The sequence below is a fragment of the Oncorhynchus tshawytscha genome, linkage group LG26, assembly GCF_018296145.1.
Source record: "Oncorhynchus tshawytscha isolate Ot180627B linkage group LG26, Otsh_v2.0, whole genome shotgun sequence".
NCBI lineage: Eukaryota > Metazoa > Chordata > Actinopteri > Salmoniformes > Salmonidae > Oncorhynchus > Oncorhynchus tshawytscha.
The window spans coordinates 32,809,118-32,832,002 of NC_056454.1; the positions used below are offsets into that span (position 1 = coordinate 32,809,118).

At 39.7% G+C, this 22,885-nt stretch overlaps 1 protein-coding gene across 2 annotated transcripts in view; it reads left to right on the plus strand.

Moving 5' to 3' along the window:
- Positions 1-22,885, plus strand: part of cwc22 (CWC22 spliceosome associated protein homolog) — a 48,518-nt gene that overhangs the window by 12,316 nt on the left and 13,317 nt on the right. For both annotated transcript variants that reach the window (XM_024389608.2, XM_024389609.2), the window contains exons 12-15: positions 2,168-2,230; positions 2,572-2,670; positions 3,480-3,564; positions 16,281-16,341. In XM_024389608.2, the coding sequence (XP_024245376.1) occupies positions 2,168-2,230; positions 2,572-2,670; positions 3,480-3,564; positions 16,281-16,341 (308 nt within the window). The remainder of the gene's footprint in view (positions 1-2,167; positions 2,231-2,571; positions 2,671-3,479; positions 3,565-16,280; positions 16,342-22,885) is intronic.

The following is a 22,885-nucleotide window of genomic DNA, read 5'->3' on the forward strand; positions in this document are numbered from 1 at the left end:
CTTTCCTGTTTCAGCATGACAATGCCCCCATGCACATGGCGAGGTCCTTACTGAAATGGTTTCTCGAGATCGGTGTGGAAGAACTTGACTGGCCTGCGCAGAGCCCTGACCTCAACCCCATCAAACACCTTGGGGATGAATTGGAACACCGACTGCGAGCCAGACCTAATAGCCCAACATCAGTGCAGTGCCCGTCCTCACTCTTGTCGCTGAAAGGAAAGCAAGTCCCCTCAGCAATGTTGCAACATCTAGTGGAAAGCCTTCCCAGAAGAGTGGAGGCTGTTATATCAGCAAAAGGGGGACCAACTCCATATTAATGCCTATGTTTTTGGAATTAGATGTTCGATGAGCAGGTGTCCACATACTTTGGTCATGTAGTGTATCATACAAATTGCACAAGAAAAACAAATTCAGGGACCCGTTTTGGCTCGTGAGCACTACTTTCAAATCTTCTATCTGAAATTATACAAAACCTTTGGAGCATCACTTGAACATCCTGGCTCTTTCTCCACTGTCTGAAAATCTGTCCTTGCCTCTACTGACCAGATAAAATCCACTCTTGATTAGCATTGACCATATCTTTTCAAATCAGTGCAAATTAATGCGAGGAGACATACATATTTTTAAGCAACTGAGATTGAGCCTTAACTGTGATAATTTGAGTGTTCAGCATGATCGTTCATTGCCAGGGGAGAACGAAAATTCACCTGCTGTCCTTTAGGTCCCTAAGGGTTGGGGCTTATTATACAGATTTAGCTGGGGGTTTCCTCTCTTATCAGTCTCTCTAGATGTCCCAGTGTTGAATAATGTTCTCTGAGAAGAGAGAAATCACAGTCAGTCTCTATCTTTCTTGAAATCTCTCTCGAAGCTAGATATAGGCAGACTATCACATTCGACCATCTATCCTATTTAAAAAAGGACTGAAGACTGGTAAAGATCATTTGGTTCCATTTCAACATATTTATTAGTGAAACCAAAGTGCTATAACATAGATAAATTAAATCAAATAGCCTAGTACACACACCAAAACGTTCAAATGTTCAAATCATAAGACTATTGCACAGAAGAACTTGGATGGGTGCATTGCAAATTCAGAACTGCTGGACAGCAACTAAATTAATTAAAGCACTGATCATTGGGAAAGAGATCAGAATGACTGCTTAGGCTTGATTCATAAATTACATAGGTAGCCTTGACTACAATACTAAAATAATCGATATGTTCAAATTAAAAGTCCTGATTAACATGACATCAATAACGCAGGCACATCCTGAGTCCCCTGTGCCGACACATTCACAAATCAAAAGGTGGTTTAGTATTCCGTTTAAAAGCTCTGATGAAGGCCAAGAGAACAGGGCTTCGGGCATCTTTCCAATTAAGAAGTCTAGTTTTGTTGGCTACTTGAAGAGAACTAGGGCCTGTCACTCGCAGCCCACCTTTTCCATTGCATTGTTGAAAATTGTGCATTGAATTCTACTAGATGAAAAGCCGAAATGAGTATAACATCCTGGCATTTAAACCATACTCGATTTTAGAAATGTCACATACTATTATTAAACATTCTATTTTCGCATACTGAGAATGCGTGCTTTTCCGCTATTCAATGATTTTGGTTGCGCATCCCAATATCTAATAGCTGAAATGACATCTGGGCAATTAAAGTATACTCTATTTTTTCCGCATACTCAAACGGTCTACTGTTTAGGACGCATGTATGGATATTTGGACACGGTCTCTGTCTCGCTCGGTCGCTCTTTCAATATCCATCTCTGTTCCTCTTTCTTTCTTGTGCTCCCTCTCGGTCTCTCCCTCGGTCTCATAATAGAGGGTTACATTTTCATACTGACATTAAGACTATGCCTCTGTGTCGCTATTTATTTATGTTTATACAATTCAACAGAATAACCATATTTTCTGTAGCTTCAGCACAGACAAACTTGTCCTAATTGAAAATCTATACAAGCATCCCTTCAGGGGGCAAGAGGGGAGGAAAGCAATTGTCACATTATGCCCGATAATGAATTGCATCTTAATATACAGTGCTTGTGTTTTTTATGGGTAATTACTTCTGATTGCGTCTCATTTGCAATAACTTTAATTGCTCTGAAATGTACTAATTGCGAACTAATGGTTGCTATTAAAAACAATTCTTCTGTCTATCTTGCAGATGTCTTTAAGATGGATCCAGACTTCTTGGAGAACGAGGAGAAGTACAAAGCAATTAAGAAGGGTGAGTTGATAGTTTGAGGGATCACACTGCCAATTAAATGCCTTACGGTGAAGCAATAAGGCCGTTCTTATTACAGTATACCATTGAAATGAATGCTGTGTAAAGTGTAATGGATAAGTGGTTGTGGAGCCATTCTGCTACCTAGCTAGTGTTGCAGCTACCATCATTTTGTATTACCAAAACCAATTAAATTGCATTATACTGTCACAATGACATTGTTAACATACTATGTTAATTAACATATTGGGAGAGATTTCAGTTCATTGTTTTGGGAGAAAAATATGGAAGGAAGTTATTGTTTTAACGGTACAGTATACCATTTACCTGTCTTTTCCCCTCAGAAATCCTGGATGAGGGCAGCAGTGACTCTGGAGAAGACGTGGATGGAAGTGACGATGATGAAGATGATGGAGAAAAAGAGGGGGAAGAGGGCGGAGATGGTATATATCCATGTGACTCTTGATGGTGACAGTGACGGATTGATTGATGCCATTGATTATGTTTATTAGGCATATCCCTCATGAGCCAATTCTTTCCACAGCTTACAAGTCACATAGAATCGAAATAAGAAAGAAACAAACAACAGTAAACAGACAGACACCTGAACACACCTGAAAAGGTATAGATTAGGCTACATGTAACTTTTCACTGATGTTGCAGTAGGTATTCTGTGTCCTAAGTGAGAGGGGGAGCACTTGGGGACAGTGTTGGTGGCCTCGGCCTTGGCTGTCCTCGTTGGTCCCAGAGGTTATCTGTCCCAGAAATCTTATCCCCAGCGGCTCAGGACTGCAAAGGAAATGCACCACATACCAAGACCATTAGGAAGGAAGGAGTGGTCTGACTGCTCTGCTCCCCTTCTAGACAACCTGTCAGAACACTTCTGCACTACATCCATAAAGTACTCCTACTCTATAGACTTGTGTGACCCCACAGTTTCAACAAAATATGATATGCCACGTAGCAGACACTTATTCAAGGTGACTTCTACTACAGTGAGTGCAGTCTTTTTTCAGTTTGTTTATTTGACCTTTATTTTCAAAGGGAGTCTCCATTGAGACCACGGTCTCTTTTACAAGGAAGCTCTGCATATACACAATCACTCAAAATTTAAGAAGAGTTTAAATAACTCTGTAAAGAGGAAGTGAGACAGACTGACTGACCTCTGTTTGGAGACGGATAGTATGACAAACTCCTGATGGTGCAACAATGAATACAACCCCTCCAACTATTGATTGTTTTCCTTTTATAGAAGCAGAGAAAGTCACCATCTTCGACCAGACGGAAGTCAACTTGGTCGCATTTCGCCGCACCATCTATCTCGCCATCCAGTCAAGGTGGGTACTATACTGTGTGTGTGTGTGTGTGTGTGTCTGTCCGCGCTGCCTGAATGCTGTTTTTCTGTCAAGAAAAGTAAACTAGGGCTGATAATGCCAACAGAATGGGAATGTGCCCAAATCCAGGGAAGTATTCAACAGAAATGGGGCAGTAGTAGACTTTTCCTCTGGGCTCAAATGAAACCCTAACCAAATGGCTGAAAATCCCTCCATGTCCACTGCAGATAAAGAGAGAAGAGTGTAGAAGGACACAGTTTATTTAAAGCTGTATTTTAAGAACGTCCCCCCCCCCCTTAGTTTCATGAAAAGTTTTGTTTGCACACATTCATTGACATAAAATGTTTTAAATGGGTGAAAAAATGGTGAGGGAGGGGGCATAATCTAGGTTTTATTGACTCTAGATATAGAATTGCTGTTAAGGCTCGCGCACAGCGCACCGAATGTGGATCTTGCGTTTTTGGACGATCGTTCAGTGCGCTGTGTTTCAGGGACCACCCGCTGTAGACGTATGACTGCAGACATTTTTCATGCAATTCTACATGTAAAATTGGTGCACACTCGGTTTTTTGCAAATTACGTTCAGAGCTGCTAAGTACTCTGGGCCAGCAAACGCTATTGGTGTGTGTGTAAGCCCGTAGGGGGGCTGCAGCAGGTGGTGAGGTATTCATTAATGCACAGCAGCTGAGGTGAAGTCTAGGATCAGTATGCACCATGCTTTAGTTTCATCATCCTTTTGTGAGGTTTATCACTGTAGTTGCGCTGGGTTCAAGCACGGCACCAAGATGTTTTTGTCTCCCGGGGATAAGGGCAAGCTTGACCAATACGTGGGTGGTGATAAGAAAATTGTCGATTTTCATGACTTCAGAGTTATATGGAAGTTCTCGTTTTTTTAAATAAAAGCAGATATGGCACACAGCACATTATATTTATATGTAGTTTTTAATTGAATTTGGCCAAAGAATATTCAACAAAATAGCTATAAGCCTAATACAATAGCCTTTTCCCCCACACGTCATAGGGTTCACGCGCGGCACGAGCACGCAGCCAGGGATCAGATTGGGAACAGAATGGCTGGTTATTAACTTGTACATATTTCTTTGTTTAAAATGCTTAACTGGGGATACGCAGATTTGTGACTGGGCTATATCCCCTCCTAGCCCCGGTGTAGCATCGTGCATGGCTGGGTTATTAGAGTACATCGTACAAGGATGCAAACTAGTCACCTTTCGTGGAGAAATTTGCCGTTTTGAAACCAAAATAGGTGACCTGCGTGATTTGTGTAGATCCGATGAGAAACATTTCTGAGGGGAGGGGGCTTTGGATCACTACTGGCTGTAGTAAGCGAGTGATGCGCGTTTGGAGCAATACTGGCTATATCCAAGGTTCAGCCAATCGTTCACAGGCCTGACCACGGAGTTGGGGGTGAGAAGTTGATGAAGCGTACTTCATGAGCTGTAACCGAAAAACAACTGGCATTTGGAAAGTTTGAGGTGAGGGAGAAAGTGTGGTGGAACAAGTATTAGCATTGAACCTCTTGATTCTAGCCATCCCGGATCCGGGATCGTGAATACAGCCTCAAGCTCATTACCATAATGCAACGTTAACTATTCATGAAAATCGCAAATGAAATGAAATAAATATATTTGCTCTCAAGCTTAGCCTTTTGTTAACAACACTGTCATCTCAGATTTTCAAAATATGCTTTTGAACCATAGCTAAACAAGCATTTGTGTAAGAGTATTGATAGCCTAGCATAGCATTTAGCCTAGCATTCAGCATGCAACATTTTCACAAAAACAAGAAAAGCATTCAAATAAAATAATTTACCTTTGAAGAACTTCAGATGTTTTCAATGAGGAGACTCTCAGTTAGATAGCAAATGTTCAGTTTTTACAAAAATATTATTTGTGTAGGACAAATCGCTCCGTTTTGTTCATCACGTTTGGCTACGAAAAAAACCTGTATCCAGGAGTGTAATTCTCTCCGCAAGCTCATTAGCATAACGCAACGTTAACTATTCATGAAAATCGCAAATGAAATAAATATATTAGCTCTCAAGCTTAGCCTTTTGTTAACAACACTGTCATCTCAGATTTTCAAAATATGCTTTTGAACCATAGCTAAACAAGCATTTGTGTAACAGTATTGATAGCCTAGCATAGCATTAAGCCTGGCATTCAGCATGCAACATTTTCACAAAAACAAGAAAAGCATTAAAATAAAATCATTTACCTTTGAAGAACTTCAGATGTTTTCAATGAGGAGACTCTCAGTTAGATAGCAAATGTTCAGTTTTTACAAAAAGATTGTTTGTGTTGACAAATCGCTCTGTTTTCTTCATCACGTTTGGGTAAGAAAAAAAACGAAAATTAAGTCATTACAACGCAAACTTTTTTCCAAATTAACTCCATAATATCGACAGAAACATGTCAAACGTTGTTTAGAATCAATCCTCAAGGTGTTTTTCACATATCTATCGATGATAAATCATTCGTGGCAGTTCAGTTTTCTCCTCTGAAGAAATGGAACGCGCATGGACCTAGAGATTACGCAATAATTTCGACGCAGGACACCGGGCGGACACCTGGTAAATGTAGTCTCTTATGGTCAATCTTCCAATGATATGCCTACAAATACGTCACAATGCTGCAGACACCTTGGGGAAACGACAGAAAGGGCAGGCTCATTCCTGGCGCATTCACAGCCATATAAGGAGACATTGGAACACAGCGCCTTCAGAATCTGGGGCATTTCCTGTATGAAATTTCATCTTGGTTTTGCCTGTAGCATTAGTTCTGGGGCACTCACAGATAATATCTTTGCAGTTTTGGAAACGTCAGATTTTTTTCTTTCCAAAGCTGTCAATTACATGCATAGTCGAGCATCTTTTCGTGACAAAATAACTTGTTTAAAACGGGAACATTTTTTATCCAAAAATTAAAAGAGCGCCCCCTATCTCGAAGTTAACTCTTGGCGCACCAATCCCTTTAGCGGGATCATTTTCGTCAACATCCAGTGAATTGCAAAGCACCAAATTCAAATTAAATTACTAAAAATATTTAATTTTCATGAAATCACAAGTGCAATATACCAAAACACAGTTTAGCTTGTTGTTAATCCACTTGGCGTGTCAGATTTCAAAAAGCTTTACGGTGAACGCAAACCATGCGATTATGTGAAGACCGCTTTCAGCAGACAAAATATTACAAACAGCTAGCAGCAAAGTAGATTGGTCATGAAAGTCAGAAAAGCAATTAAATGAATCGCTTACCTTTGATCTTTGTATGTTTGCACTCACGAGACTCCCAGTTACACAATAAATGTTTGTTTTGTTCCATAAAGATTCTCTTTATATCCAAAAACCTCCATTTGGTTGGCGCGTTTTGTTTAGTAATCCACAGGCTCGTGCAGGTCACGACGGGCAGACGAAAATTCCAAATAGTATCTGTAAAATTCATAGAAACATGTCAGTTTTTTATAATCAATCCTCAGGTTGTTTTTACAATAAGTAATCGATAATATTTTAACCAGACGGTAAACTTTTCAATACAAGAGAGAAAGAAAAGGTCTCGCTCCAGTGGTGCGCGCATGAACAAACCTAAGGACATCTGGCTATCCACTGACGCAATGTGATCATTCTCGCTCATTTTTCAGAATAAAAGCCTGAAACTATGTCTAAAGACAGTTCACACCCTGTGGAAGCCATAGGGAAAGGAATATGGTTGATATCCCTTTAAATGGAGGATAGGCTTGCAATGGAACAGAGTAGTTTCAGAAAACCAGCACTTCTTGGTTGGATTTTCCTCAGGTTTCTGCCTGCAATATCAGTTCTGTTATACCCACAGACAATATTTTGACAGTTTTGGAAACTTTAGAGTGTTTTCTATCCTAATCTGCCAATTATATGCATATTCTAGCTTCTGGGCCTGAGAAATAGGCAGTTTACTTTGGGAACGTTTTTTATCCAAACATCAAAATACTGCCCTCTTGCTTCAAGAGGTTAAGAATCTTGCTAGCTGGATGGAATTCTCCGTTAGCTAGCCGGATAAATGTTGAGCAACATTAGCCAACTTATCTGATCACATTATTGAGTTTATGAGAATTAGCTGACTAATAATGTCACACAGCTACTAACGTTACAACATCAGATGAGCTAACATTCGTAACCAAACCAATTCGCTATAGTATTAACTGGTATAAGACTCCTTGCCGTTCCTCAAGTTTTAACGTGGTAGTTAGTTGCTTACTGGATCCTGGCAATCTGTGTGAAATGTTCACTGGCTAACGAACTAACAACTATCTGTTAACTAATGTTTTCCCTCTACAGAATGTGGTTAATTTCCAGAATTAGAGAATTAGATGTAAATGAGGCGTTGCTTGTTAAACAAGTAGATTCGGGGATCAGGTGTACGCTAGCTGGAGCTGGAGCTGGGCCCTGTTTAAGCTGGATGCCACTATAGAGGTGAAAGGAACACCACACACTTTCCCTCTTTTTCACTTTTTAAATACAGTGGATGAAAATGAGTATGCTAGGTGTACTCTGCCTGAAAGAGATCAGTTATGCCAACAAACGGAATCATGTCCTGCTGGCACATTGTAAAACAGATGTCCACAGGCAGAAAGTCTACAATGTAGCAATGTGCAGTGTAGCCCAAAGATATTGCTTTTGTTGTGTTGAATTTAACAGTAACACTTGTGTGTGAGTGAGGGGGGGGATTATAACATTTTTTACTCAGTCAACGTTATTTTTGCACACATGTAACCATGTGCACTTGATCGATGTCTACTACAGTGGCCACTATAATAGAGCGAAAATAGAATGCCTGTTTGTTTCATTCTATTTCTTCTTTTAAGATGTGTTTTTCCCAAGTGCAATATTTAGATGTGTGTGTCTGCTTACAAGCACTCTATTATAAAGGCTGTCATGGCTAACTGCAATATTACTGTATTGTTTTTTTCTCAAGAGTGTCATTTGCATTAAAGTCTAGGCAACAAATAACATTGGATTGCTTTCTTTACATTTTTTAGCTGTGAGTTAGGTTCACATTAACCACTTTTTATTTTACACACCGAGACTGACCATATAGATAATTTTCTTTGTTTAATTAGTTAACCTGCATTTCCCCCTAGCAGGGATTTTTTTTTGCATGTTTCAGTGCAAACAAATAGTGTCACCTTTTTGGGCCCTCACAAGTTTGCGTCCCTGATCGTAACACCATTGGTCCAGGTAGTCCTTCAGAGTTGCTTCCATTTGCTGCCTAATTAATGAACCCTGGTCATAGAGTTCAACGAGAACAGCAACCATTGTGGACTTTTCTGCCTACATTCTCCTTCTCTAGAGCTGAGAGAGTCTTTTTCCAGCTGGTGTAGGAAGGAGAGCACAGAGCAGATAACCATTCACTTACTGTCAGATGAGGTAGGTAGGTGGAAGGAAGGTACTACAGAGCCATTCACTTGTCTATCAGATAGTCTGCCTCGGGGCCATTCAGGGACCTGTCAGATGTTAATGATGCTGAAAGCTCTTCTCTTTTAAACCCTTTTAGATAAGCGGTTATGCGTGTGTGCAATCTATTTTGAATCTTGTTTCTGAAAGAATGTCTTCAGGCCACCAATAGACATAGGCAGAGTATTTGTATGTATCTTATGTATGTACACAGTGTAGGCCTATTTGTATTACATGTTTGCATAGCATGTTGACGTAGACATTTGGCATATCGGTCAGTCCTTCTATTGAAGGTTAGTTGTTTAACTTAGCCTAATTGTTTGTGTCACATTTCCCATTATTTTCCATTCTACTCAAGTCGCTTTCCATTGACCGGCCTGTCTGTTTTAGTGTGATAGTCTGTAATTAAAAGATTAGCAGGACCCCAGAGAGGAGACAGAAAACACCCAGACCGTACTCAATCTGAAAGGCTGTGGTCCTCCTCCTTAGCCTTTTCACATTATTGTGCTGACCTGAATCGAACTGGGCCGGCTTGGTTATTTTCCTTTCACATTGGCCTTTACAGCACGGTTCAAGCAACTATGGTGAATGTGTAGCAAGGCCAGCCCCTTACAACTGGGCTTGGATGAGCTGGGTTTGGGTCTGTAGTGGGGTTGGATGTTCGATAGGCTGTTGGTTGACCAAGATTTTTTTTTAGCCGAGCAGTGCAAAATATATCATTTTTTATCATGGCACTCGAGACACCGGTCATTTGGGCCTGACCCAGTGGAATAATCCATTGAGGAGGCCACAGAGTTGCCACTGTCCAAGAATATTGGGATTGTGGCTAAGATGCACAAGGCACGTCTCCAGAATGCGCGCTCCCGCCATTTTGTGCGCATTCATTGTTTCATAACTTCATTGTGTGAGTTGCCCTCTGATTGGTATTCTATCAATTCTCCATTACATACAGTACCAGTCTAAAGTTCGAACACACCTACTCAGGGTTTTTCTTTATTTTTTACTATTTCCTACATTGTAGAATGATAGTGAATACATCAAAACTATGAAATAACACATATAGAATCATGTAGGAACCAAAAATATGTAAAACAAATTAAAATAACATTTTATATTCTTCAAAGTAGCCACCCTTCGCATTGATGACAGCTTTACACACTTTTGGCATTCTCTCAATCAGCTTCACCTGGAATGCTTTTCCAACCGTCTTGGAGTTCCCACATATGCTGAGAACTTGTTGGCTGCTTTACCTTCAGTCTGCGGTCCAACTCATCCCAAACCATCTCGATTGGGTTGAGGTCGGGTGATTGTGGAGGCCAGGTCATCTGATGCAGCACTCCATCACTCTCCTCCTTGGTAAATAGCCCTTACACAGCCTGGAGGTGTGTTGGGTCATTGTTCTGTTGAAAAACAAATGATTGTCCCACTAAGCGCAAACCAGATGGGATGGTGTATCGCTGGTGTATCGCTGTTGGTTAAATGTGCCTTGAATAAATCACTGACAGTGTCACCAGCAAAGCACCCCCATACCATCGCACCACCTCCATGCTTCACGGTGGGAACCACACATGCAGAGATCATCTGCTCACTTACTCTGTGTCTCACAAAGACACGGCGATTAGAACCAAAAAATCTCATATTTGGACTCAGACCAAAGGACAGATTTCTACTGGTCTAATGTCCATTGCTTGTGTTGGCCCAAGCAAGTCTTTTCTTATTTGTGTCCTTTAGTAGTGGTTTCTTTGCAGCAATTTGACCATGAAGGTCTGATTCACGCCGTCTCCTCTGACCAGTTGATGTTGAGATGTGTCGGTTACTTGAACTCTGTGAAGCATTTATTTGGGCTGCAATCTGAGGAGCAGATAACTGATGAACTTATCCTCTGTAGCAGAGGTAACTCTGAGTCTTCCTTTCCTCCTCATGAGAGCCAGTTTCCTTCATAGCGCTTGATGGTTTTTGTGACTGCACTTGAAGTAACTTTCAAAGTTCTTGAAATGTTTCGCGTTGACTGACATTCATGTCTTAAAGTATTGATTGACTGTCATTTCTCTTTGCTTATTTGAGCTGTTCTTGCCATAATATGGACTTGGTCTTTTACCAAATAGGGCTATCTTATGTATACCAACCCTACCTTGTCACAACACAACTGATTGGTTAAAATGCATTGAGGGAAAGAATTTCAACAAATTAACTTTTAACCTCTAGTGACACCCCATCCCGTGAACGGGACCGTTGTCATCATCTGACAGTAATTAGCATAACGCAACGGACATAAATATTTCTAGAAAATATTCCTATTCATGAAAATCACAAATGAAATATATTGAGACACAGCTTAGCCTTTTGTTAATCACCCTGTCATCTCAGATTTTCAAAATAAGCTTTACAGCCAAAGCTAGACAAGCATTTGTGTAAGTTTATCGATAGCCTAACATAGCATTTTGTCCAGCTAGCAGCAGGTAACTTGGTCACGGAAATCAGAAAAGCAATCAAATTAAATCGTTTACCTTTGATGCGCTTCGGATGTTTTCACTCACGAGACTCCCAGTTAGATAGCAAATGTTCCTTTTTTCCAAAAATATTATTTTTGTAGGCGAAATAGCTCCGTTTGTTCTTCACGTTTGGCTGAGAAATCGCCCGGAAATTGCAGTCACAAAAACAGCAAAAAATATTCCAAATTAGCGCCATAATATTGACAGAAACATGGCAAACGTTGTTTATAATCAATCCTCAAGGTGTTTTTCAAATATCTATTCGATAATATATCAACTGGGACTGGTGGCTTCTTAGTAGGATAGAGAGAAACAATGGCCGCATTTGTCCTTTACGCACCAAACACTCTAAGAGACTTCAACTGACCACTGATGCAATGTTGACGTTCAGGCTCATTTTTCAAAATAAAAGCCTGAAACTATGTATTATGACACTAGACACATTAGGGAAGCCATAGAAAAAGTAATCTGGTTGATAGCCCATTCACTGCTCAATAGGGACGCATAGGAACGCAGAGCCTTCTAAATAAGAGTCCCTTCCTGTTTGGATTTTTCTCAGGCTTTCGCCTGCAACATCAGTTCTGTTATACTCAGACAATATTTTTACAGTTTCGGAAACTTTAGAGTGTTTTCTATCCTAAGCTGTCAATTATATGCATATTCTAGCATCCTGTCCTAACAAAATATCCCGTTTACTACGGGAACGTTATTTTTTCCAAAAATGAAAATGCTGCCCCCTAGTCACAAAAGGTTAACAAGGCACACCTGTTAATTTAAGCTAGTGGAACCCCCCGCAACAGCCAGTGAAAGTGCAGGGTGCCAAATTCAAAACAACAATAATCTTGTAATTAAAATTCCTCGTATTTTACACCATTTTAAAGATACAATTCTCACTAATCCAGCCACAGTGTCTGGTTTCAAAAAGGATTTACAGCGAAAACACCACACATGATGTTAGGTCACCACCAAGCCACAGAAAAACAGCCTTTTTCCAGCCAAAGAGAGGAGTCACAAAAAGCAGAAATAGAGATAAAATTAATCACTAACCTTTGATGATCTTCATCAGATGACACTCATAGGACTTCATGTTACACAATACATGTATGTTTTGTTTGATAAAGTTCATATTTATATAAAAAATCTGAGTTTACATTGGCGCGTTGCGTTCAGTAGTTCTAAAACATGCGGTGATTGTGCAGAGAGCCACGTCAAATTACAGAAATACTCATAATAAACATTGATAAAGATACGACTATTATACATGGAACTTCAGATGAACTTCTCCTCTTAAAACCTCTTGATGCTACCCATCCCGGATCCGGGATCGTGACTACGGCTCAAGCTCATTAGCATAACGCAAAATGCTAAAAAATATTCTTAGAAATATTTAACCTCCACACATTAACAAGTCCAATAGCTCAAATGAAAGATAAACACCTTGTTCATCTACCCAGCAAGTCAGATTTCTAAAATGTTTTACGGCGAAAACATAGCACACATTTATATTAGACCACCACCGAAACAAAAGACAAGCGGCGGCCATTTTGTCCCAGAAAATATAAAATTTAAAAGTAGGATTAAAAAATAAATAATTCACTAACCTTTTGAAAATCTTCATCAGATGACAGTAATATTACATGTTACACAGTACATTTTTTTTTTTCAATAATATGCCATTAATATCCATAAATCTCTGTTTACAATGACGACATTTCAAAAAATGCTACTCAAAATGTCCGGAGAAATGATGATAGCTCCGACAGATAACGTCAGATAACAAGCAATAAACATGACTAAATATACATGTTCTACATATAGTTACAAAGATACACTTCTTCTTAATACAACCGCTGTGTTACATTTATTTTTAACGTTACAGAATTCGTTCACTAGTCTATGCTATGAGACGGCGCTCAGATATTAGCAGTGTCTCCTCTACGTTTGGAGTCCACAGAAACCCAAAATAACCACTTAAATATTCCCTTTTGATGTTCTTCGATCAGAAGACGTAGAAGGAGTCATACTTACCCAATACATCGTTTGGTTTCAAGTTGTGCGTCTTTGTATTAGCATATGCTAACAGCTTCAGCTGAAATGCACCCAAAATAACTTCTGCTCCTTCTGGTCCCGCACTCTTGCGCATCAAAACTTCAAAATTACATATTATATGTCGACTAAACTGGTCAAACTAAGTGCAGAATCGAGCAAAATGATGTTTTTATCATGTAAAACAATGATCATCACGAACAAACGAACCGGCTTCAACTGGTGTCTCTTGGAAAAGAACGTTCCCCAAATCGGCCGCGCGCAATAGAGTGCATGTATTTGAGAGTGACCCGGGCATTTTCGCCCGCCAAAGGATGAGGGCGCGCGAAATTCAAACAATGAACGTGCCAATTGAAAGCAGACATCGCGCTGAACAAATACATACTGTTCCCAGATCGGTAGCTGCCTGGGAAGGGTGGGGGCGATGACGTCAAAGTTGACCCAACTTTTCTCTTGACAAGAGAGAGTTTGGGAGAAAGGCTGCCCTGAGAGTTCTGCTTTACATACAGACATAATTTAAACGGTTTTTGAAACTTTAGAGTGTTTTCTATTCAATAATAATTATTATATGCATATATTAGCAATTTTGGAAAAAAATATTTTCAGTTTACTATGGGCACGCACTTCCTCCAAAGGGGGCAGTATTCAGCCATAAGCTCAAGAGGTTAATGCAACCGCTGTGTCAGATTTTTTTTAAACTTAGGGAGAAAGCAAACCATGCAATAATCTGAGTACAGCCTTTAGACAACAAAGTAGCCAACAAAGCAGCCAAACGTGAAGAACAAACGGAGCTAGTGCCACAGCCTCGGTCTTGAACATAACTGATGGACATTATCGAACAAATCAAACATTTATGGTGGAACTGGGATTCCTGGGAGTGCAATCTGATGAAGATCATCAAAGGTAAGTGAATATTTAAAAGTTAAGTTAAGGAATGTCAGTGTTCTGCCATGGCCAGCGAAGAGCCCGAATCTCAATCCCATTTAGCACGTCTGGCACCTGTTGGATCGGAGGGTAAGGGCTAGGGCCATTCCCCCCAGAGATGTCTGGGAACTTGCAGGTGCCTTGGTGGAAGAGTGGGGTAACATCTCACAGCAAATCTGGTGCAGTCCATGAGGAAGAGATGCACCGCAGTACTTAATGCAGCTGGTGTTGCAAGTTTGCTAGCACTAGTTTTGGGCTGACCCAGTTGATAGTTGATAAAATATTATGAAGTTGGTTGTTGGCCATGCCTAGCCAGTCTGATTTATAGGATATTTATTTTTATCAGGATCATTTCTACCTGCAAGCTGCGGTGTTTTTATTTATTTTTATTTAACTGTTATATTTAATAAGATAAGTTGACTGAGAACACATTCTCATTTACAGCAATGGCCTGGGGACTAGTCACAAGGGACAGAAGGGGGGATGAATGAGCCAATTGTAAGCTTATTTGTTTGTGTAGTCTATTTTAACATGGTTGGCAATAATCTACCTTTAGATTTGTATAATTTTCATTTAGATAGAATGTAGATTAATCACAGACTTTGATTTTGAGAAGACTGTTGTAAATTAAATAAAACTTTTACACGAAAACATGCATATGAAAATCAAAAGTGGGCTGCAAATCATAGGAAATGGTAAGATAAATTGCCAATTACCCGCAACTTCAGAAGCATAACTGCAGAATCTGCAAAGGCCAGCAGGAGGAGGAGGATCGTAAAGGTTTTTTTGGTGAGACCATCTCGATCTCTGGCTCACTCTTGAGTCAGTTTGTTTTAATGATTTAATCAAACAGAGTGCTTAAAGCATCAGACAAGCTCAGTACATGTAGTTAATTTTTTTCAAACACATAGGGTGTGTCTATATATGGAAAAATACACATTTTACAATTTCAACCAATCAATTGGTCAAAGAAAGACTACTCTCGGTCGAACAAGTAAAAACAAAAGTCTATAGTTTGAGAAGCTGGACACTTATCCAGTGACTGCATACATTTTCATTCATTCTGGTCCCCCCGTGGGAATCGAACCCACCACCCTGGCTTTGCAAGTGCCATGCTATACCATCTGAGCGACACGGTCAGGACAGTTTTTAGTGTTGTGTGAATTTTGGTCCAGACGTTGTGGATCAACACCGTTGGCTTAGCACTGTGTCGGTCTGTGTCAGCAGTTTCGGCGGCTATAGAAGAGAAATGTCCGAATTAAATTAAGTCTGTGGGGTCCACCACCGTTTTACACCATGTCTGAATGAAATGAGAAGTACGTGGTGTCCACCACAGTTTTACACCATGTCTGAATGAAATGAGAAGTACGTGGTGTTCACCACAGTTTTATACCATGTCTGAATTAAATGAGAAGTACGTGGTGTCCACCACAGTTTTATACCATGTCTGCAGGATGCAGTCCTGCCTGCTTCCTAAATGGAGCTGTTGGGTGGAATTTTCCAAAGTGATCACACTCAAATAAGTAATCTGCCCCATGTTAGTTTATGGATATATAAACTCCACTAAATGGGTACTGAACGTACTTCTAAAATATACATGAGGACATATAGACTTATTTTTTTGTGTGATCATTTTGTAACATTTCATCACAGAGCATGTTGTTATCTTGCCTCGTGCCCAGACACTATGTCCTCGTCCATATGACTTGATAAAGCTGTTTGACAGTTGGTAATGCAAACTTATGCACTCATAGGATAATTATTATAACGTGATGACGAATTACGAATAAATGTTTCTCTTCTTTCAACAGTTTGGATTTTGAGGAGTGTGCCCACAAGTTGATCAAGATGGACTTTCCTGACAGCCAAACAGTAGGTTACAATACTTATTCTCCCAGTACCCTTCCACCAGTGTACTTTTCCCTAGCTGCCAGCCTGCCGTGTCATGCCCATCTAATCTAAAGAGCTTCCAAAGCCTTTTATCTGAACCCTGACCGTCATCTAAATATTTGTTTCTGGTCTCCTGGGTTGTTGGATTCTTCCAAGTCACTCGGTAAGCATTTGTCATCTTAATTTCCTTGTTTTGCAGCTTTACACAGCCCAAATAAAGCCCTCATTTAGGAACTGGGTGTACTCCACGATGATTTAAATGATAAAATACCCCCCAAGCGGCCTCTTTTCAACATATGTGAACATTGTAATAACCAACTGCTATATATTTTTCTGTAGAAATTCAGTAGTAGTCAGAGGTTTATTGGTATCCTACACACTGTTAAAGCACCTACACATTTTATGTTTGGAAGCATATCTTCTGAGTTCACCTTTTTAATCCACCTTTTATGTTTCAAAATTGATTAAATATTTTTTTTCTCCCCTGTCTATACACAATAACAAAGTGAAAACATGTTTTTAGACATGTTGGCAAATTTGTTGAAAATGAAATGCATAATATAAATATTCACACCCCTTTACTGGTTCACCAAATAGGGCTGGGAGATATGGCCAAAATTTCATATCCTGATATAGCACATTTTCTGAATAAATTCAAATTCAATGAATAAATAGTTTATATAAAATGATTACATGTAAAGGCCTATTTCTTAGTACATGTTGAATTACATTCAACAAATAAAAGGTGCTTACTCATATTTGATTATTTATCCTTTTATTTAGTACCTTTGTGCAAATTTTCAATTAAGCATGTTATATAAAATATGAATATATAAAATCTAAAAAGGTAAATAGAAAACACTTCAACTAGTTGAAAACAAAATAAATATACGCCTAAAATACGTAAATGTATGTATGTGTATTTATATATATTATGTAAATATATTGTGTGTATATATATATACATACATACATACATACATACATACATACATACATACATACATACATACATTCATACATACATACATACATACATACATACATACATACATACATACATACATACATACATACATACATTCATACAGTGGGGCAAAAAAAGTATTTAGTCAGACACCAATTGTGCAAGTTCTCCCACTTAAAATGTTCATCATAGGTACACTTCAACTATGACAGACAAAATGAGAATTACAGGCCTCTCATCTTTTTAAGTGGGAGAACTTGCACAATTCGTGGCTGACTAAATACTTTTTTGCCCCACTGTGTTGTGTGTGTGTGTGTGTGTGTGTGTGTGTGTGTGTGTGTGTGTGTGTGTGTGTGTGTGTGTACATACACACACACAGTTGAAGTAGGAAGTTTACATACACCTTAGCCAAATACATTTAATCTCCGTTTTTCACAATTCCTGACATTTAATCCTAGTAAAAATTCCCTGTTTTAGGTCAGTTAGGATCACCACATTTTAAGAATGTGAAATGTCAGAATAATAGTAGAGTGATTTATTTCAGCTTTTATTTCTCATCACATTCCCAGTGGGTCAGAAGTTTACATACACTCAATTAGTATTTGGTAGGATTGCCTTTAAATTGTTTAACTTGGGTCAAATGTTTTGGGTAGCCTTCCACAAGCTTCCCACAGTAGATTGGTTGAATTTTGGCCCATTCCTCCTGACAGAGCTGGTGTAACTGAGTCAGGATTGTAGGCCTCCTTGCTCGCACACACTTTTTCAGTTCTGCCCACACATTTTCTATAGGGTTGAGGTCAGGGCTTTGTGATGGCTACTCCAATACCTTGACTTTGTTGTCCTTAAGCCATTTTGCCACAACTTTGGAAGTATGCTTGGGGTCATTGTCCATTTGGAAGACCCATTTGCGAACAAGCTTTAACTTCCTGACTAATGTCTTGATGTTGCTTCAATATATCCACATAATTCTCTATCTCATGAAGCCATCTATTTTGTGAAGTGCACCAGTCCCTCCTGCAGCAAAGCACCCCCACAACATGATGCTGCCACCCCCGTGCTTCCCCCTTTCCTCCAAACATAACGATGGTCATTATGGCCAAACAGTTCTGTTTTTGGTTCATCAGACGAGAGGACATTTCTCCAAAAATATGATCTGTGTCCCCATGTGCAGTTGCGAAACGTAGTCTGGCCAAACTTAGCTACTGGCCATGAATGACGGTCAGGGAGGTGACCAAGAACACAATGACCACTCTGATAGAACTACAACGTTCCTTGGCTGAGATGGGAGAACTCTCAGAAGGACAATAGTCTCAATAGCACCAATCAGGACTTTATTGGAGATGGAAGCCAGATGGAAGCCACTCCTGAGAAAAAGGCACATGACAGCCTGTCTGCCTGATGTTTACAAATAGGCATGTGAAAGATTCTGAGCGCGTAAGGCAAAAGATTCTGTGGGCTGAGACAAAAATCGAACTCTTTGGCCAAAGCACTATCTGGAGAAAACCAAGCACAGCTCATCACATGTAACACCATCCCTACCATGGAGCATGGTGGTGCTTCAGAGTGCAAATGACCTTAGACTGGGGGCAAAGATTCACGTTCCAACAGGACAATGATCCCAAGCATACACCCAAAGCAATGCTGGAATGGCTTCAGAACAAGAATGTGAAAATCCTTGAGTGGCCCAGCCAAAGCCCGGACTTGAATCACATTGAAAATCTGTGGAAAGACTTGAAGATTGCTGTTCACTGCCGCTCCCCATCTAACTTAACAGAGCTTGAAAAAAATCTCCAAGGAAGAATGGGAGAAAAGCTGGTAGACATACCCAGGACGACTCAAAGCTGTAATCACTGCCAAAGGTGTGGATACTTACATAAATTAGATTTCTGTATTACATTTTCAATAAATGTTAGCACTTTCATTATTGGAATTGTGTGTAGAAAAAATATATATTTAATACATCAGGCTGTAATACAACAAAATGTGCAATTTAAGTCAAGGAGTATGAATACTTTCTGAAGGCACTGTATGTTACCTTTAATAGCTGTACGATAGTTCGTGTTTCTTCTAGTAGCCTGCCAACACTACATACGTTTGTGGGTTGAGATAATATTATGTGATCACTCTCATTTACCTGTACTCTGCAATACATTTGGTGTCTTATGCAATTCAATAAGAAATGGATTGAAAATAAAGCTATGATATGTAAGTAAATAGTGTAGCTAAGACAATTTACCCAGCCATCTTTGATATATCTGTATTTTCCCTGCTGTATTAAGGAATTACTTAGGCTTAGATCACGTGTACATTGTGTCATGTAGCCACGGGGTCAGCAGTTGTATAACGCATCAAATGGCTGCTTTTGTGAGTGTGCTACTAAGTAGGTCACTTTAAACATAAAAAAAAAATCATCAGTGTGCCCATCGTCTAGCTTTTGTTGTGGCAGGACAGTGTCTGACAGAGCTTCATCTGGTAGTGGCTGTATTATATAGCTTGCTATATGGCTATTCTTGGGAGTGGCATTTCTTGAGCTCATGCAGATGATTGACGTACTAGACTATTTGGTTCACGTTTTTGTAACCTATGATATTTTAATGAATTGTTCTCTGAACCTATAGCTGTGTTTTGTTCATGGCTTCTACATCATGACCTTATAATTGATTCCTAAATACATGCCGAGGTGTTCCAAAACACATCATTAAGTAAGGAACTGAGTAAGGAACTGTCAGTTTCCTCACAGCTGCCATCCAGACCTTAATTGTAACTGTTTACTGGCCACTTGGTCCCAGCTCAGACTGTACAGCCGCAGTCATTACCTGGATAATTGAGATAATAGGCTACTATACTGTAACATTTGTAGAGACAATTTACTTTTCCCTTTCCTGTCCCACTCCTCCTTCCTTACATATTTATCTTGCTCACTCTTTCTTGCTCACTTTATCTCTTTTTCACACTCACCTACTATCCTTTCCCCTAGCTCTCTGTTACCATATCAGTCACAGATAATTAGAGATGGAAGAAGATTGAGAAAGGTCTTTGTTAAAGTGAGGAGTGACTGTAATGAGTACTGATGGACTATGATTAAACTACCCTGCAGGTCCTGTTTGTCTGAAATACAAGGTCATTAGAGGGGGGGGCAGGCAGGCAAAGGTTTGGCAGCTCTATATCCTGGATTCAGATTAAGCCTACTCCTGGGAAAGAAGACCTTTTAAATTAGGATTTTCCACTGAGCATGCTTTTTAGTCCAGGACTATGCTTAATCTGGGTCCAACTGAATCACTTTTACTCCTCTGTCAATGTTAAGTATACTGTCATGGCCGGGGTGAGTTTATAATTGACAGACCGGCTCGATTCGGTCTTATTTCGGAACATTTGAAATTGTGTTTTTTTACATTGGATAAAAGTAGAACCTCCTAGCTAGAAATTGTATATCATACACTACAGTTGAGGAACAATAGAAAAGTAATTCAGCTTTGAAAGTTGATAAACTTGTAACCTCACTTTTGAGAAAATGGCCTTTGAATATTTTGGTACACCTACTGGAGAGCTCCTCTTTGTCTACACCCATTCAGTATCGTTCATACCCTCTCTTAAGGTTTAGCCCCACATATCTCTTTAAGGATTTGCGTGGGAGACTGAGGAGTAGGGTTGATCTGAACATTCTGTCCTAACAACACCAGTCAAGCACCCAAGCTAACTGACTAACATTGGCTAACTTGATAGCTCCTTCCAGACACAAATGAGAGAACAGCTCACTCTGATCATTTTACACACCCATGCAGAGCTCGTTAGGCTGTTTCTATGTTATCCAGAGCGTTGGTGACTGTGCTGCTGGCAACAATTCTTTGCCCATGTTTACTGACACCGGCCATATTCAACAGGTGTTGAGCATTTGTAAATTTGTCAGTTATTCTGAGCGAATTTACCTGCTACGTCTATCAACAGTTGTCGCAGTGACATAAACATTCTATTGAAATGGTTACTTGCATAGTGGAGTCTTGTTAAGACATGTAGCAAGCTAAACCACGAACAATAATCCCAACTCATAATGTTACTACCCTGCATGAATCTGCAGGTAGCTAACCAACCAGGTTCAATGTTAGCTAGCTAGCTAACATTAGGCTATAACTAGCAAAGCAAATGGCTCTGAGATACGAATAATATTACTACACAGATCATACACGTAATGTTAGCTAGCGATCAAGCCAGCCAGACAGCTAATGTTAGCTCGCTAGCTAACAGTACACTTTTACTTCAAGTGAAAACGACTTTCTGACAGAATTAGAAAAGTGTAATATTTGAAAATGTAGCTATATCCCTCTCTCACAGATGCAATGGTTGCCCTTAGTTTGAAGATGTAATCCTGAGACAGGTGTTTTCTCCATCTCCTTAGCTATCATACTCTAATTCCACCAGGCCTTCCACTGATTTCAAAACTCGGTCCTCCAGAAAGTGGAGAGCAACACATAAGCAGTTCTACCAAGGGATTTTTTTAAAAAGCCGCATTAGAAAGGATTACCTAGTGACAAGCTCAAATAGACAGAAGCATGCTACATGGCAGACCAATCCAAACTCATCTCTCGGCACGTCCAGACAATCCATTATCTCAGCCAATCATGGCTAGCGGGACGGATGCTGTCTTTTTCCATGGCTAAACCAACTAGGCTCATAATTTAACAATTGTATTCATATTTACAGATAGCATACAAGTTTGTTATTAAGGCACACGTTCCAGAAGGCATTTCTGCCAAAACGTTTTACACGTTTTACACACGTTTTACACGTTCAAATGGCTTTCCTGTGAAGTTGTGATGCCCGTCATACGCCTAGTTTCCTGAAATGAGTCACATAAGTATCCTCCCATAACTAGATATTAGCCTACATGGCTGAACAGGCCATTGGCCGTTTAACTACACTTTAATCTACACAGCATCCATCTACAGTGCATTCAGAAACCCACACCCCTTGACCTTTTCCACATTTTGTTGTGTTACAGCCTGAATTTCAAATGGATTAAATCTAGATGTTGTTACTGATCTACACACAGTACCCCATAATGTCAGTGGCTTTCTTTTTAGGCATTTTTACAAATTCATTCAATTAAACGCTGAAATGTCTTGAGTCAAGTTTTCCAGCCTTTTGTTATGGCAAGCCTAAATAAATCCTGTTTGCAATAAAGAAATACTGCAAAAAATGTGACGAAGTACTCTTTTTTTTGTCCTGATTTACAAAGCGTTATGTTTGGGGCAAACACAACACCACCAAGTACCACTCTTCATATTTTCAAGCATAGTGGTGGCTGCATCATGTTATGGGTATGCTTATTGTCGGCAAGGACTAGGGAGTTTTTTTTAGGATAAAGAAATAAAAGGAATAGAGCTAAGCAAAGGGCAAAAATCTAGAGGGAAAACAAATTCACCTTTCAGCAGGACAATTACCTAAAACAAAAGGTCTGAATATACACTAGAGTTGCTTAACAAGACGCCAAGTACACAGAACTTGAGTGATTGTTTTAAAGAATGGGCAAATAACGTACAGTCCAGGTGTGCAAAGCTCTTA